The sequence below is a fragment of the Elephas maximus genome, chromosome 17, assembly GCF_024166365.1.
Source record: "Elephas maximus indicus isolate mEleMax1 chromosome 17, mEleMax1 primary haplotype, whole genome shotgun sequence".
Lineage (NCBI taxonomy): Eukaryota > Metazoa > Chordata > Mammalia > Proboscidea > Elephantidae > Elephas > Elephas maximus.
The window spans coordinates 66,396,673-66,413,083 of NC_064835.1; the positions used below are offsets into that span (position 1 = coordinate 66,396,673).

General features: G+C 44.4%; 1 protein-coding gene across 2 annotated transcripts in view; it reads right to left on the minus strand.

The window, feature by feature from the left end:
• GMCL1 (germ cell-less 1, spermatogenesis associated) overlaps positions 1-16,198 on the minus strand; it is a 57,287-nt gene extending 41,089 nt beyond the window's left edge. For both annotated transcript variants that reach the window (XM_049856782.1, XM_049856781.1), the window contains exons 1-2: positions 15,696-16,198; positions 6-129 (exon numbers count right to left, since the gene is read on the minus strand). In XM_049856782.1, the coding sequence (XP_049712739.1) occupies positions 6-129; positions 15,696-15,955 (384 nt within the window). In that variant the 5' untranslated portion in view covers positions 15,956-16,198. The remainder of the gene's footprint in view (positions 1-5; positions 130-15,695) is intronic.
• Positions 16,199-16,411: the final 213 nt, after the last annotated feature.

Below are 16,411 nucleotides of genomic sequence, written 5' to 3' on the forward strand. Positions count from 1 at the left end.
CTTACTTGACATAAATATATTTTGTGTAAGCTCCATTCTTCTCCTAGAGCACAAATCTTAATGTCACTATTTTCACCATTCAAAAACAAGGTCTGATAAATATATTTGGATGTACTTTTTAATTTTTTCCTGTTAAAAGAAATACAAGTTCCACACATGTAAAACAGTGTTTTACTGATTTTCCCATATAACTCAAAATACTCTTAATTTCTATTAGAGTCAACATATGCATTGTATAAAAGGGCGGGGTGGGGGCAGATATTTGTATTTGCTCATACATGTTAGAACAAAGGAGGAACTATTACGAGTGCTCACCTCTGGGTTGTCTAGTCACAGGAGGGCTGACAGTGGATAAATGGGGCAGCATGGGAGGGAGACCTTTCACTAAACAACTTTTTGCAATCTTTCATTTTTAATTAAGTGAATTACCTATTCGAGAACTAAAACAATGAGTCACAGTGTGGTGGCTTTTGCTTACTTCCTAATAAGGAGAGCAGCACTCCAGAGGATCTCACTACAACTGCGATAATATGCTAAACCAAAAACCCCAAACCCACTGCCATCGATTCCGACTCAATGCAGCTAAAATACGGAAAACGAGTGAAAATTTCACCTACACAAGTAATTTTTTTTTTAATTTACATTTCACCTTATTTTGGTGGCAAACCATTCTTAAAGTAGTTAAAACGTTATTTTTCATTGGACAAATGGTATGCAGTATTAGCTCTAAGGTTTCACATTTATGCTCAAGGGGGAAAGTGTCTCAAGGACCCAGCAGAATTGAGTGGTGGGACTCTGGGCATTCCACTCAGCTTCAACTAGAGCAGCACCACCTACTGGACTGCTGCTTAAGAGTTAAAGAAAGAGTTGTATTATTTTCTTTCCATGTTTGAAAATCATTGCTCAAGATGATCCAGTAAATGTGGAAAGATCCCAGGCAGAAGCTGATCAGCATCTTTTGAATTCCTGGCTAGCTCGGTCCTACTTGTTAAAAACTTTAAATCTCTCTTTAAAAATGAAATTACTGTTTCAGATGGTGTCTTGAACACCTCTTGCCAAGAGACAATAAAAATAGTCCATTCTCTGGTAGAGGACAGACTTGTGTTTGAGCCCCAACTCTACCACAGCTCAGTTACCTCATCTGAAAAAGAGAATATTAATAGTGTCTACGTTGGGTTATTGTGAGAAATGAAAACAATGTAGCTTCTAGTTCACGATAGCCTAAGGAGGACATGTTTGCTTCCCATCTCTGCCCAAATTACACTAAAAGATCAAAAGTACAAAAAGGAATAAACCCACAGCAGGAAAAAAGGTGGGCTTATCACCTGATAAGAGACTTTTATTGATCTAGAATTTAGAAAATAAATCGGAATGAAAAAGAACAGAGAAACCCATAGCCCAGAATATAATACGAAGGGCTGTGATGGAGGCTGGAGCCTATCTGCCCTTCGGAACCTTGAGGTGTGAATGGGGAAGAGGGAGAACTCAGGGACACAAAAGGCAGAAATGAGAACTGGGGCAGAAAACAGGAACTTGTTCCCCTAAAGGCTTCCTCCACTCTCTAAGACAGCCAGAGTACAGATAACCCAGGCAAAAAGATTCCAAGGCTCTTCTAGAAAGAAACAGAACTTGCCAGAAAGATCTATGGCTTTAGCATAGGTGTTGTTGCCCCAGATAAGAAGCAATCTTCATTCTGGTATTTGAGTAGTCTGTAGCCTGTCAGCTCCCAACCAATTCAACCTAAGTCGTGGTTCTCAAACTGTATGCTGAGGCTTTGAGGAGCACCACAGCCAACTCAGAGAGGCATGCGGAAAATTTTAAACGTAAAGGAAGCACAGCAATATCTTTCAGGTACCATGCAGTTTACTACTATTGAGTTGTTTGGACCTAACTATGAAATTTCTTTTGGACCTGAAGGGCCATGAAAAATATTACTAAGACGCTAAAGTTTGGGAAGCTCCGCACTAAAGCAAAGCATGCACCACACATACCTAATGAGCTAGTAGTCAGTCTTGCTACTCAAAGGAAGGCCTACTGAAATACATCTATTTATGCAATTAAACACACACACACACACACACACACACACAAATCAGCTACCCATTCCTAAATATAAATAGACAATCAAGGATCACCCAATGTGAGGAAAATTAGCAGCACTAAAGACCATAAAAAAGAGAAAAACCGGCCCCAGAGAAAACACATAACTCAGGGAAAAGAGAATTTAAAAAGAAAAAACCATCTGATCAGAACACTCAAATATCTGAGATTATTGCATTTATAAGATAAGAACAGGATGCTATGATAAAGGACTACTCAGAACAAGGATGAAAGTGCTCTTAGAGAGCAAAAACATGGTTGCTAAATTAAAAAGTTGAAAGAGGGGATGAATGAAAGTTAAGGGAATTTTCCAGAACATAAAGCAAAAAAAGAAAAGTTACAGGTGCAATCCAAGAAATCCAAAATCCAATTCAGAGACGTTCTATAAAGAGAAACCGAAGAAAACTGGGAAAAGGAAATTACGGAGAACATTTCCTAAAACTAAAGTAGTACATGAGTCTCCAGATTGTAAAGATCCACCCCAAGTGACAAGGCCACTAAAAGACTCACATTTAAGGATATTCTAGTTAAATTCTAAGATGCCAAAGAAAAACAGTCACCTAAAAAGAAAAGATAATTAGACCAGCATCAAATTTCTCATCAGCACTGTGGACTAGAAAGCAATGAAGTAATATCATCAAAGATATTTTAGATTAGATTTCTACACCCAGTCAAAGGATTGATAAAGTCACAGGCTACATTTATATTTAGATAGGCACAAATTACCTCCTTTTGTACCTTTTCTTGTGAAAATGCTTGAGGTTGTAGCTCCCTAAAATGAGTGAGAAAGAAGAAAGCTATAGGCTACAGAAAACAGTGGATTCAATCCCAGGGAATGGTGAAAGTAAGTTGTAGGATAAGAGCAGACCTAGAGAACAATGAATGGATCTAGATTGGAGGATGGAGGGACCAAGGAAGGAGGCCTGGCTTAGAGGAGAAGGACTCCATGGAAGTGTGTCTGAAAAGACAGAAAAACCTGAAAGCATAACACACACCACACACTCTCAATAAAAATGCATAACAAAACAAACAGTGCTCATAACATTTATAGTCCTCACTTCTGCAACTGGTCACATGGTCACAGCTGATTATTACTACCATCTTCTATTACCCATTCCATATTCCTTTTGCCCTCAGAAAGCACCTCAGCTGGTTGTGGTTCTTTGCCTGGTAGGGTGGCCTAAACCTTCATTTCTGAAGGGTCTGGGCCATTAGCAGTCCTGCCTGAATTGAGGTGTTGTAATTTTCTATTGACTTCAATCACAAGGCATGGAAGTACTAAGAGAGGCCTTAAGGGATCTCCTGTATTCCACACATACTCTTCCTTATCTCCACTATGTGTAGCAGCAGTCCGATTTTTCCCTGGTAATCAGGATCAATCACCCAGTCAGTACAAAAACTTCCTTCATTGACTGCTGAGTTAGAGGCATGAGGAGTCCAAAGTGGGCAAGTGGGAATCTTGAACTTTTAGTTCAATGAAATCATTGTTGTGTCTCCGGGTGGACATTCTTCCCTTTGGAACTAAGACCTCTAGACCAGTAGAGCATAAAGTCACAGGGACAGGAAGGAAAAATTTTGCGAGTGGGTCACATGGGGTAACAGTGAATAGTGCTACTCCCATTTCCATCTCTTGATTCCTGGACCCACAAATCCTAGCTATGTGAGAAAGAGCACCATATTAGATGCTGATTTAGAGCATATCGAGTCTCCTGGAGAACACTGCCCCAGCCTTGTAAGGTATGCCACCTAGATGGTGACATAACTGCATCTTCAAAAGACCATTCCAACCGTTCTATTGAGCCAGCTGCTTCAGGACAATGAGGAAATGGTAAGACCAGTGAATTTCATGAGCATGGGCCCACTGTTGCACTTCAATTGTTGTGAATGCTTGTGATCAGAAGCAATGCTGTGTGGGATACCACAATGGTGGATAAATTACTGGTGGTAATTTTGGCAGACATACTGCATTCAGGGGAGCCTTGGTGGTGCAGTGGTTAAGAGCTATGGCTACTAATCAAAAGGTTGGCAGTTCAAATCCACTAGCTGCTCCTTGGAAACCCTATGGGGCAGTTCCACCCTGTGTATAGGGTTACTATGAATCAGAATCAACTCAACGGCAACAGGTTTGGTTTTTTGGTTTTGGTTACTGCATTCAGGAAAGGTAAATCTTATTCAGAGTAAGGTTACTCTGAAAAATGCTGCCGCTTCCATGATGGTTAAGTGTTCAATGTAATAAATCTGCCACCAGGTAGCTGGCTGACAACTCAAGGAAATGGTGCCATATGGGGTTTCAGTGTTGGTGTCCGCTGCTGGTGGATAGGGCACTCAGCAGTGGCTGCAGTCAAGTTGGCCGTGATGAGTGGAAGTCCATGTTGCTGAGTCCATGCATAATCTCCATCCCTATCACCACGATCACTTTGTTCAAGAATCCATTTGGCAATACCTGGAGTGGAAGCACACTCATTCATGGAGAATGAAGCTTATTGGTATCCACAAAACAGGTCATCAGATCCACTTGATTATTTAAATTCTCTGCTGAGGTAAACACGTGGCAAGCATTCACATGAGACACAAATATCTTCATGTTTATTGCCCATTCAGAGAGCTCTATCCTCATACCTTTCCCAAACTTCCTTGTCACCAATTTTCCAATCATGTTCTGTTTTCTGCCCCTAAAAGAAAATTTGGCAGAACTCGCCTGCTTGCTCTGGATCCTGCACCTGGCTCATTATCACCTGGTCTCCAGCCCACCATATCACCTGCTGATCTTGTCTCAGTTCACAGCCCATGAGCCAGTGGCATACCACCATCTGACCTGGCAGTCTTGGTTTCTTCAGCCTCTGCAGCTACTGAGTTAGGAGAAGCCTCCAGCCTTACGTTTGAACCACAGACTTGAGACTTGCCAGCCTCTACAACCACGTGAGACATTTCCTTCAGATAGATCTCTCTCTCCATGCGTGCGCGCGCACACACACACACACACTTCATCGGTTTTGAATCTCTCGGACACCCAGCCTAAGACATCATGTACCGAGTGATTTTAGAGAAACAAAATCGTAAGAATGAGTTTTTAAAACTGGTTGTCATGTCTGACTAGTCTTAAGGCAATGATGACTCTGCCTCCAGTAGTAAAGAGGATGCTGCTAGGGGCAATATTAATACACGAAATATCACTACCAATAGATCAAGTGTTGAGGAGATGTAATGAGGCTCTGGGAAATTTCATGTTTGACACTTCCTAGTATTTCGTCAGAATCAGAAGTATAGGAAAGCTGGTTGGTTCGTCCTACTTTCGCTATGCAAAGTGGTGAAAGAAAGATGAGCTCAGGGTTTTAAGAATCATGGCACAAGCGAAGCATAAAAGACCTCAAAGTTGCCACCTGTGCACTAAAAGAAAGCCTTATTTCTTAAAGTAACAGAACTGATATTGCCAAAAACCAAACCCAGAGTCTTGTAAGAGTGGCTGAATTACAAGGCCAACTGAATTCCCAAACCTCAAATGGTATCTGAAGTTAAAGTGAGGCTAATGATTGGGAAGAAGTAGGGTCCTGAAACTTAGGATGGGGTCATATGGACAGATACTCAGGAAGCTTGGGACACTGAGCCCCTAAGTTCCACTGCCAACAGAACCAGCCCTCCCATCTGAAAAGATTACTCCATCTTTGTTTGCTAAACCACCATCCCTTGGAAAACCATTATCCTTTCCACCCTCATCTGATGAGATTAACCCAGCTGTGCCTGAAAACTCTTAAGATACAGCACCTACAGTGCCTACAGTGTTGCCTGGAGCATTGCTTCAGGTAGATACCTTACAAGACATTGCTGAATGTTCCCAGGAACTATCCACAGCACCCATTTTTGCTTCTAGCGCTCTAACTAGACTTAAGTCCCATCAAGCCTAAAAAGGTGAAATACAAATTGTGGACCAGGAGGAGGTATGCTATACTTCAAAAGAACTGCCTTACTTTTATAATACGTACAAATAGAAACCTTGGGAATATGTGTGGGAATGGCTATTAAGGGTATGGGATAATGGTGCAAGGAACATAAAGTTGGATCAGTCTGAGTTTATAGATACAGGTTCACTAAGTATAGATCCCTCATTCAATGTTTCAGCTTGAGAGGGCAGAAGAGGGCCTAATAGTTTATTTAGTTGGGTCACTGAAGCATGGATTAAGTGGTGGCCTACATTAAATCAAGTTAAAGTGTCAGACCTACCTTAGTATATGGTAGAAGAAGGTATCCAAAGGCTTTGGGAAACTGGCATGTTTGAGTGGATTTATCAGGTTAGACCCACAGACCCACACATGGAGTGCCCAGAGGACATATCTTTTACCACAACAGTGAGGAACAATTTGTGAAGAAAGCTCCAGTATTCTCAAAGACTTCTGTGATTGCTATTTTACGTAAGTCAGATTTGACAATGGGACCTACCCTAACTGAATTAAGACACCTAACTACAATGGGGCTGACTGGACCCTGTGGTGATAGGGGTCAAGTGGAGGTACTTAACAATGAAAAGGTGGGCATGGTTATTACAATGGACAACAGAGTTAAGCAGTAATCAGAACAGTCTGATTTGTATGAACTTATGGTGTTGGCTACTTAGTCATGGTGTCCCTAGGAGGGAAACAGATGGGAAATCTACTAAATATTTCCTTGATCTGTACAAGTGGAAGAATTCTAGGTCAACTGAATGGCAGCCTAACTTGAATCACCAGAATACAGTCATGATCCCTCAAATAATTCCCAGACTTGAGTCAGTTTACGGACCCACAACGCTTTGAATGATGGGGAGGCCAGGTCCCCTTGAAAAATGACGCCACTGCCCTGCCAAAAATTTATACTATTGATCCTTCTCTCAGCCTTCCTCAAAGGGATCTACAACCTTTTACAAGACTGACTGTTCACTGGGGAAAAGGAAATAATCACACTTTCCAGGGACTGCTGAACCCTGGCTCGAGACTGACACTTATTCCAGGAGACCCAAAACGTCACTGTGGCTCACCAGTCAGAGTGGGGGTGTATGGAGGTCAGGTTATTAATGGAGCCTTTGCGAGGTCCATCTCACAGTGGGTTCAATGTGTCCCTGAACCCATCCTGAAGTGATTTCCCCAGTTCCAGGATGTGTAATTGGAACAGACGTACTCAGGAACTGGCAGAACCCTTACACTGCATCCGTGACAAGTGGAATAAGAGCTATTATGTCAGGAAAAGCCAAGTGGAAGCCATCAGAACTGCCTCTACCTAGAAAATAGTAAACAAAACCAATACCACATTTCTGGAGGAATTACTGCCACCACCAAGGACTTGAAGGATGCAGAGATAGTGAGTTCCACCACATCCCCATTCAACTCACCTATCTGCCGGTGCAAAGAACAGATGGGTCTTGGAGAATGACTGTGGATTACAGAAACTTAACCAGACGGTGACCCCCATTACAGCCGCAGTTTCATTGCTTGAACAAATTAATACATCTCCTAAACTTGGTATGCAGCTACTGATCTGACCAGTGCCTTTTTCTCGATTCTGATTTTGAAGGATCTCCAGCAGCAGTATGCCCTCAGTTGGCAAGGCCAGCAATACACCTTCACTGTCCTACCTCAGAGCTATATCAATTCTCCAAGCCTATGTCATCATTTAGTCTGCAAGGAACTTGATTGCCTTTCACTTCCACAAGACATCATACTGGTCCATAACATTGATGACATTTTGCTAATTGGACCTAGTAAGGAAGAAGTATCAATGACTCCAGACTTAATGGCAAGACATTTGCGTGCTAGAGGATGGGAAACTAACCCAACAAAAATTCAGGTGCCTTCCACCTCAGCGAAGTTTCTAGGGGTCCAGTGGTGTGGGGCATGTCAAGATACTCCTTCTAAAGTGAAGAAGAAGTTATCGCATCTGGCCCTTCCTGCAACTAAAATGGATGCACAACGTCTGGTGGGTCTCTCTGGATTATGGAGGCAACACATCCCTCATTTGAGTGTGCTACTCCGGCCTATTAAGTGACTTGAAAAGCTGCTAGTTTTGAGCGGGGTCCACAACAAGAGAAGGCTCTGCCAACAAGTTCAGGCTGCCATGCAAGCTGCTCTGCCACTTGGGCCACATGATCCAGCTGATCCAGTGGTACTTGAAGTGTCAGTGGCAGATAGAGATGCTGTTTGCAATCTTCGGCAGGCCCCTACTGGTGAATCACGGCACAGACCCTTAGGATTTTGGAGCAAAGCCCTGCTATTTTCTCCTCTTGAGAAACAGCTCTTGGCTTGTTTAACTGAATTAGTAGAAACTGAATGCCTAACCATGGGCCACCAAGTAATCATGCAGCCTGAACTGCCTATCATGAACTGGGTGTTGTCTGACCCACAGCGTCATAAAGTCGGACACAAACAGCAGCACTCCATCATTATATGGGAGTGGTTATGCAAGGTCAGGTTCGAGCAGGACCTGAAGGTACAAGCAAGTTGCATGAGTAAGTGCCTCAAATGCCCATGGTCTCCACTCCTGTAACATCACCTTCCCTCTTCCAGTCTGCACCTATGGATGGCTCCATGTGGAGTTCTTTTACGACCAATTGACTGAGGAAGAGAAAACACTGGATTGCAGATGGTTCTGCATGATACGCAGGTACCACTCAAAAATTGACGGCAACAGCACTGCAGCCCCTTTCTGGGACCTCCCTGAAGGACAGTGGTGAATGAAAACCCTCCCAATAGGCAGAACTTCAAGCAGTGCACCTAGCTGTTTACTTTGCTTGGAAGGAGAAATGGCCAGATGTGCAATTGTACGCTGATTCATGGGCTGTGGCCAATGGTTTGCCTGGACGGTCAGGGACTTGACTGGAAAATTGGTGACAAGGAAGCATGTGGACAGACCTCTCTGAATGGGCCAAAGAAGTAAAGATATTTGAGTCTCATGTGAGTGTACGCCAACAGTAATCTTGGCAGAGGGACTTTAACAATTAAGTGCACAGGATGATGCCTTCTGTGGAAACCAGTCATTCTCCTTCCCCAGCCACTTGTGTCATCACCCAATGGGCTCATGAACACACTGGTCATGGTGGCAGGGATGGAGGTTATGCGTGGGCTCAGCAACACGGACTTCCACTCACTAAGGCCCACTTGGCTAGAGCCACTGTTGAGTCCCCAATCTGACAGCAACAGATACCAACACTGAGTCCCCAGCCTGGCACCATTCCTCGAGGCAATCGGCCAGCAACCTGGTGGCAGGCTGATTACACTGGCCACTTCCATCATGGAAAGGGCAGTGTTTCATTCTTATTGGGACAGACATTTACTCTGGATGTGGATTTGCCTTCTCTGCACATAATGTTTCTGACACTACTACTACCTGGGGACTGACAGAATGCCTTATCCACCATCATGGTATCTCACACAGCACTGCCTCTAATCAAGGGACTCTCTACACAGGAAGTGAACTGTAGCAATGGGCCCATGCTCATTGAATTCACTGGTCCTACCATGTTCCCCATCATCCTGAAGCAGCTAGCTTGATATAACAATGGAACGACCTTCTAAAGACACAATCATAGTGTTAGCTAAGAGGCAATACTTTACAGGGTTGGGGTAGTATTCTCCAGGAGGCTGTATATGCACTAAACCAGTGCCCATATATGGTACTGATTCTCCCAACCCCAGGATTGACACGTTCAGGAACCAAAGGGTGGAAATAGAAGTGGCATCACTCACTATTACCCCTAGTGACCCACTCGCAAAATTTTTGCTTCCTGTCCCTACAACTCTATGTTCTGTGGGTCTAGAGGTCTTAGTTCCAAAGGGACGACTGCTCCCACGTGGGAACACCACACTGATTCCATTGAACTGGAAGTTAAGAACGCCACCTGACCACTTTGGGCTCCTCATGCCTCTGGATCAACAGGCAAAGAAGGGAGTTACCATACTGGCTGGTGTACGTGATCCTGATTATCGAAGGGAAATCAGATTGATATTACAGAATAGAGGTAAAGAAGAATATGTCTGGAATACAGGAAATCCTTTAGGGTGTCTCTTAGTACTACTATGCCCCGTGATTAAAGCCAATGGAAAACAAAGCAACCCAATTCTGACATGACTACTAATGCCCCAAACCCTTTAGGAATGAAGGTTTGGGTCACCCTATCAGGCAAGGAGCCACAACCAGCTGAGGTACTTGCTGAGGGTAAAGGAAATACAGAATGGGTGGTGGAAGAAGATAGTTCTAAATATCAGTTACAACCATGAGACCAGCTGCAGAAATGAGGACTGTAATTGTTATGCGTATTTATTATACATGTATGTGTGTGTGTATACATATAGCAAATCTTTTTGTTTTCTTCCCTCCTTTATCCCGCCACTTATAAACTATAAGATGTAAACGAGGCTAGTGCGTTTTCGGTTGTATGCATATTAGCCATGTTAGGCTCAAGTGTGATTTTATAATTGTCTTTATTTAGAGATTATGCATGGTTTAAGACGATGTATAAACGTGCGAAGGTGACAAGGGGTAGACTACGATGGTTAATATTACTTGTCAATTTGGCTAGGCCACGATTCTCAGTATTATGTAATTATCCTCCAATTCTGTGATATGACATAATCACCTCATCAGTTGTAAAGGAAGTTTCCCTGGGGGTGAGGCCTGCACCCAATAAATGTGGACATTCTGACAAAGTTCGCTTGCTTGCTCTCAATCCTGCATCCAGCTTGTCATCATCTGACCTTCAGTTCTTGGGACTTGAGCCAGTGGCCTGCCATACTGCCTGCCAACCTTGGGATTTGTCAGCTCCTGCAGCAGGTGAGCCAGCAGCCTGCCGTCTTACCTGCCATTCTTGTTGTCATTCTCTGCAGCCTGTGAGCCAGCAGTCTGCTGTCTGACCCAGACTTGGGACTTGCTAGCCTCTATAACCATGTGAGCCATTTCCTTGAGATAAATCAATCTCTCTTTCTCTATAGATATATATACACACACATGCACATATTATACACACACACGACTGGTCTTGCTTCTCTAGAGAATCCAGCCTAAGACAGCATTAGAATGGAGGATGGTGAGGCTTCATCTTATGTACTTTGGACATGTTATCAGGAGGGACCAGTCCCTGGAGAAGGACATTATGCTTGGCAGAGTACAGGGTCAGCAAAAAAGAGGAAGACCCTCACCAGACGGACTGACACAGTGGCTGCAACAATGGGCTCGAACACAGCAACGACTGTGAAGATGGCGCAAGACTAGGCAGTGTTTTGTTCTGTGGTACATAGGGTCACTATGAGTCGGAAGCAGCTCAACAGCACCTAACAACAAAAATGATAACTACACCCACCTTGTCTTTGGCTATTGAGTGCTGCCATTTGGTTTCTGAATGCATTTAAGGATCCCAGTTTAGTGATAGCAGTTCCCACTGTAATTTCTAACCTACAGAGAAAAGTGACCACAGAGATCTTTAAGAATGTTGAGACTTCCCTCACAAATATTGTTCATGTGTCGTGGTAAGAGGTCTAGGCTCTCCCAGGGTGGGGGAGCAGGTCTTTCATGTTAAATCCACTCCAACATTCCAATCTTCCTAAGCGTTTGGATATCTTTATCTGCAGTAAACCACAACAGCTCTGGCATTTCAGCTTCATTTAGTACTGACTTAGCTTTTGTCTGTGTTTCAGTCAACCAACCAAATCAATTATTAGCATTCTTTCTAACCCCTGAACACTGAATCCAGAATCGCTGCTTTGCTATTGGTGTTGAGTTCAGTTCTGACTCATGGTGACCCCATGTGTGTAGAGTAGAACTGTTCCATAGGGTTTTTAAGGCTGTGATCTTTTGGAAGCAGATCACTAAGCCTACTCCTAAGGCACCTCTGGGTGAGTCCAAACTGCCAACTTTTTGGCTAGGAGTTGAGCGCTTAACCATTTGCACCACCCAGTGAGCTCCTCTCAATAAATCTGGCCTGATCCAACTTTATCTTCATTCCACTATTATGTCACATCCTTAATATCCATTCCCGTACAGAGCCTCCAGATTTCTGTTGATATAAACTGGAAATATATCATGTAGTTCTTTGGGGTGCAGCACCCCTCCTTGTGGGTCCTACTTTGTACCTCACCTTTCATGGCCTGATGGTCATAGTCTGGTTATCAGCCTAGGAGCAAAGAGGGATGGTGGAGATATGTCTTAAAGAGAATCAGCAATGCTTTGCGGGGCAATGACCTCAGAGATCATTACATGTTGTTTAGACAAAGCAGGGTTAACATTTTCAGACCGGGGTAGAAGGGCTGCTTCTACTGGCAAAGAAGACTCAGCAGAATTTAGAGGTTCAATGTCCCCAGAGTCATCAGGATCTGCCTGTATGTCCCACTCCAATTTTCAAGATTCCATTCCTTCCCAATCAATGCCTCTGCTTTAATGGCAGACGCCCTGTGAGACTGGGAATTCAATTTGTGTTGTAATTTAGCCACTCAGAGGATGAGACTCTGGGTTTGGTTTTCAGCAGTCTCAGCTTTGTGGCTACAGGACACAGGCTTTCTTTCAGAGCACACATAGAAACTTTCGTATCATTCATGTGATGGTTGAGTTGGGTTTTGAAGCCCTCAGTTCGTCCTTTTCTTTCCCCTTTTCTCCAGTGCAATCAGTGGCAACCAGGCAATCTCATTATACTCATAAGTTTGAAAAATATGTCCTAAAGTATCAAATACACCATTACCGAGAACCTTGTGTTTCATATTTGATTAGGAGTATCCAATGGTGTTTTTTTGCTTATCTCTGTTACCATTATCACACCATGGACTATCAGTGCCCTCTTTATAACTGGAAATAGAATCACTAGTGCCTTTAAACCTAATCAGACTAGAGAATCAATTCCCAAAATCCCAGATTCAATTCAGAAAACTTACCTTTAAGATTTTGTTCCTCTAGAAGACTTCTCAGTATGTGCATGTTATGTATATATATATACACACACACACAAATATAAATCAAGAGAGAGGGATTGATTTTAAGGAACTGGCTCACATGATTGTGGGGACTGGCAAATCTGAAATTTGCAGGGGAGGCCAGCAGGCTGTAAACTAAGGCAGGAGTTGATGTTGCAGTCTGAAGTGCAAAATCTGTAGGGCAGGCCAGGAAGCTGGAACCTCAGGAGTTGATGTTGCAGTCTTGAGTTCTATAGGGCGACCCAGCAGGCTGGAAACTCAAGCAGGATTTGATGCTGCAGTCTTGAGGTGGAATTTCCTCTCCATGAAACCTCAGTATTAGCTCTTAAGGCCGTCACTTGATTGAATAAGGCTCACCCACATTATCAAGGGTAATCTCCTTTAAAGTCAACTGATGGTTGATGTTAACAACATCTACAAAACGCATTCACAGCAGCACACAGATTTTTTTACTAAATAATTGGGTTTTATAGCCTAACCAAGTTGACACATAAGGCTGGTCATAAAGCCTCCAAGCAAGTTTTGTCTGGATTCCAGTGGACAGATTCCTGCTTGCCAGCCTCTGCCTACTGCACTTTAGCAAGCTTCTTCACCATCCAGTGGTCTACAGCCACACCCCCTTCAACATCTGAATCTCAGTTTGGAGAGAGATGGCCCTATTCCAAATTTGTTCCTTCCTTGGGGTATTCTGCCTCAGGCCTAGAAGTAGTGGCTGCTCCCTGTATCTGCTATTCCTGTATGTTTTAGAGATCTCTTTACCTCTTAGTAGTTAAACTGCTGTTGCTTATTACTGTTTATATTTTTTTCTGTTCAAATTACTGTGTGGCTTCTCTTTCAAATGGGCCTTGACTGATATATAGTTCAATAGTTACATAAAGTATAAATGGTCTAAATACAAATTAAAATGCAGATATTGTCCTATTGGATTAAAAAAAATACGAGACCCAACTATATGCACCTATAATATACCTAAGAAGCCCTGGTGGCACAGTGGTTAAGCGTTCAGCTGCTAACCATAAGGTCAGTGGTTTGAACCCACCAGCAAAGACGTGGCAACCTGCTTCTATAAACATTACAGCCTTCGAAACCCTATGGGGCAATTCTACTCTGTCCTATAGGGTCGCTATGAGTCGGAATCGACTCAATGGTGGTGGGTTTGTTTGTTTTTGTTTTTTGGTGTCTAATTTTTTTTTTTTTATACTCAAAGAAGGCATTTGGTGCCCATTGCCCATCTCTAACAAAACCACCAGGTGGGTTTGAAATGCCAATCCTTAGGCTAGTCGTTGTGCACAAAGAAGAGGCATAATATTTACTGAGTGCTTACATACCAGGCACTGTGCTGTATGCATTCTCATTTATTTGTCAAACCCTGTAAGACAGGTATTAATATCTGCATTTTATACACGAGGAAATAAAGCTATTAAGTGTAGAATATGGATGAGAACTCAGAATTTGAGCTCTTAAAAGTATGTTGTACTAACTCTTCCAAAGATTGCTCAGCAGTATTCACAATAGAGGTCCATTTTTATAAATAAATACAAACGTATTTATACATAAATCTGTGAAAAATTTTATAAATCAAGCTATTAATCGTGGTTACCTATGGAAACCCCGGTGGTATACTGGCTAAGAGCTACAGCTGCTAACCAAAAGGTCACAGTTCAAATCCACCAGGTGCTCCTTGGAAACCGTATAGGGCAGTTCTACTCTGTCCTATAGGGTCGCTATGAGTCAGAATCGACTAGATGGCAACGGGTTTTTATGACCGATTGAATTATGATAGTATTTTTATCTTAAACTTTTTTTACAATAAACACGTAACATTTGCATAGCAGAATCTTTTAATGAATTACGTTCTTTAGGTTTCATTTAAAAGATTACATCTATATGACTCCACTGATGATTTTTTTTTTTTTTAAACAGAGCAACCAGATCGTTTATGTGAAAATACATCCTACTTACAAACTATATTCTAGCTCACAGGTAGATATCCCATTCGTCAGTTCCTCAAATAAGGTTAAACAAGCCACGGCACAGCTTGACACATAACCATGGTCACCGACTTCAAGTATTTGAGACTTAGAAAGAAGGAAACAAATGTACACTATTGATAAACTTCACCTTCACCGTTAAGGAGCTCTCCTGTGTACGATTATTTCCCCTCCATTCACTGAGTGGACAGTAGTGGACAATACCCATCTCAAAAACTAAATTTGCATTTCTATACTATTTAAACCAACCAGACGCAAAACAACTTATATTACTGCCACCCACTCAAAGAGGACAAAGCTGTAGTAGGGAAGACCAACGAGTCTGCCGTCTCTCTAAGGTTTTATGAGACGCAAGCTCTGGCTTGGCGTTTCTGAGTCTCCTCTTGGGGCTGTAACAACACCCTGGCAAGGTCTGTGGTCTATAACCCTGGACACCAGGCGTCTCCCAGGGCGCACCCCGATCCGCCCTGGATCGGGCCGGCTTCCCAGCCTCCTGCCCGGGTGGCCCCCACGTTTACCCTGCCAAGGGCACGTCCGCTCTTTGCAGGCTGCGGAGCGCCGCACCTCCCAAGTGCACCGGGCGCTGGGTTCGTCCCCAGGCCGGGCCGCGGGAGCACGCGGCGGCGGCGCACCGAGGCCCAACAGGTGCGGGCGCGGGCCAGTGTGGGCGCGTACCCCCCGGTACCTTCGAGGAGTGTTGAGGAGCCGCTGCTGCTCGTCCCCTTCCTCCTCATCCTCGTCCGTCTCGGAGTCGGGGTGACAGTAGCAGAAGGCCCCGCTGCTCCGCTTGCGCTTGAGGCTGCCCGGGCAGTAACAGAAGCCGTGGCCGGGTGCGTCGCCGCCTGTCCTGGGCCCACGGGCCGAGCCCACCGCCCCGGAACTCGGCTCCGGCTGGGCTCGGGTTCGCTCCCGGTGGCGCAGCACTCGGCTGCTCAGCGAGCCCATGGGCGACGCCTCCCTGGGACTTCAGGGAGCACACCTCAGGGAGCCCAGCGGAGAGGGTCTCTCGCCATGGTCAGGCCCCGCCGGCCTGCACACAGCTCGGATGCTCACACAGCCACCGTCTCACGCGCAGCCCCAACCGTCGCAGCGGACGATACCGCCTCCATCCTCCGCCCCGCCCGCAGCGTCTCGCCGCGCCGCGCGCCTGGACCGCAGGACCTCGCCCCCTCGCTTTCGCAACAAAGCGCGGATCGTAAGGCGCATGCGCGCGGCGAGCCTCCGGAAGAGGCGGGGAGAAGCGAGTTTGCGCGGCGGGTGGAGCCTGCGCAGAAGGGGACGTGGGCGGTAGGTGGGACACGTGTGCGCCGGGTGGTTTCTGGCTGCGGTCCGCCTGTACCTCGCGCTTCCTTTACCTTTGGGGGTAGACTCGACGGTTAACCGTAGCTCCCAGACGCTCTT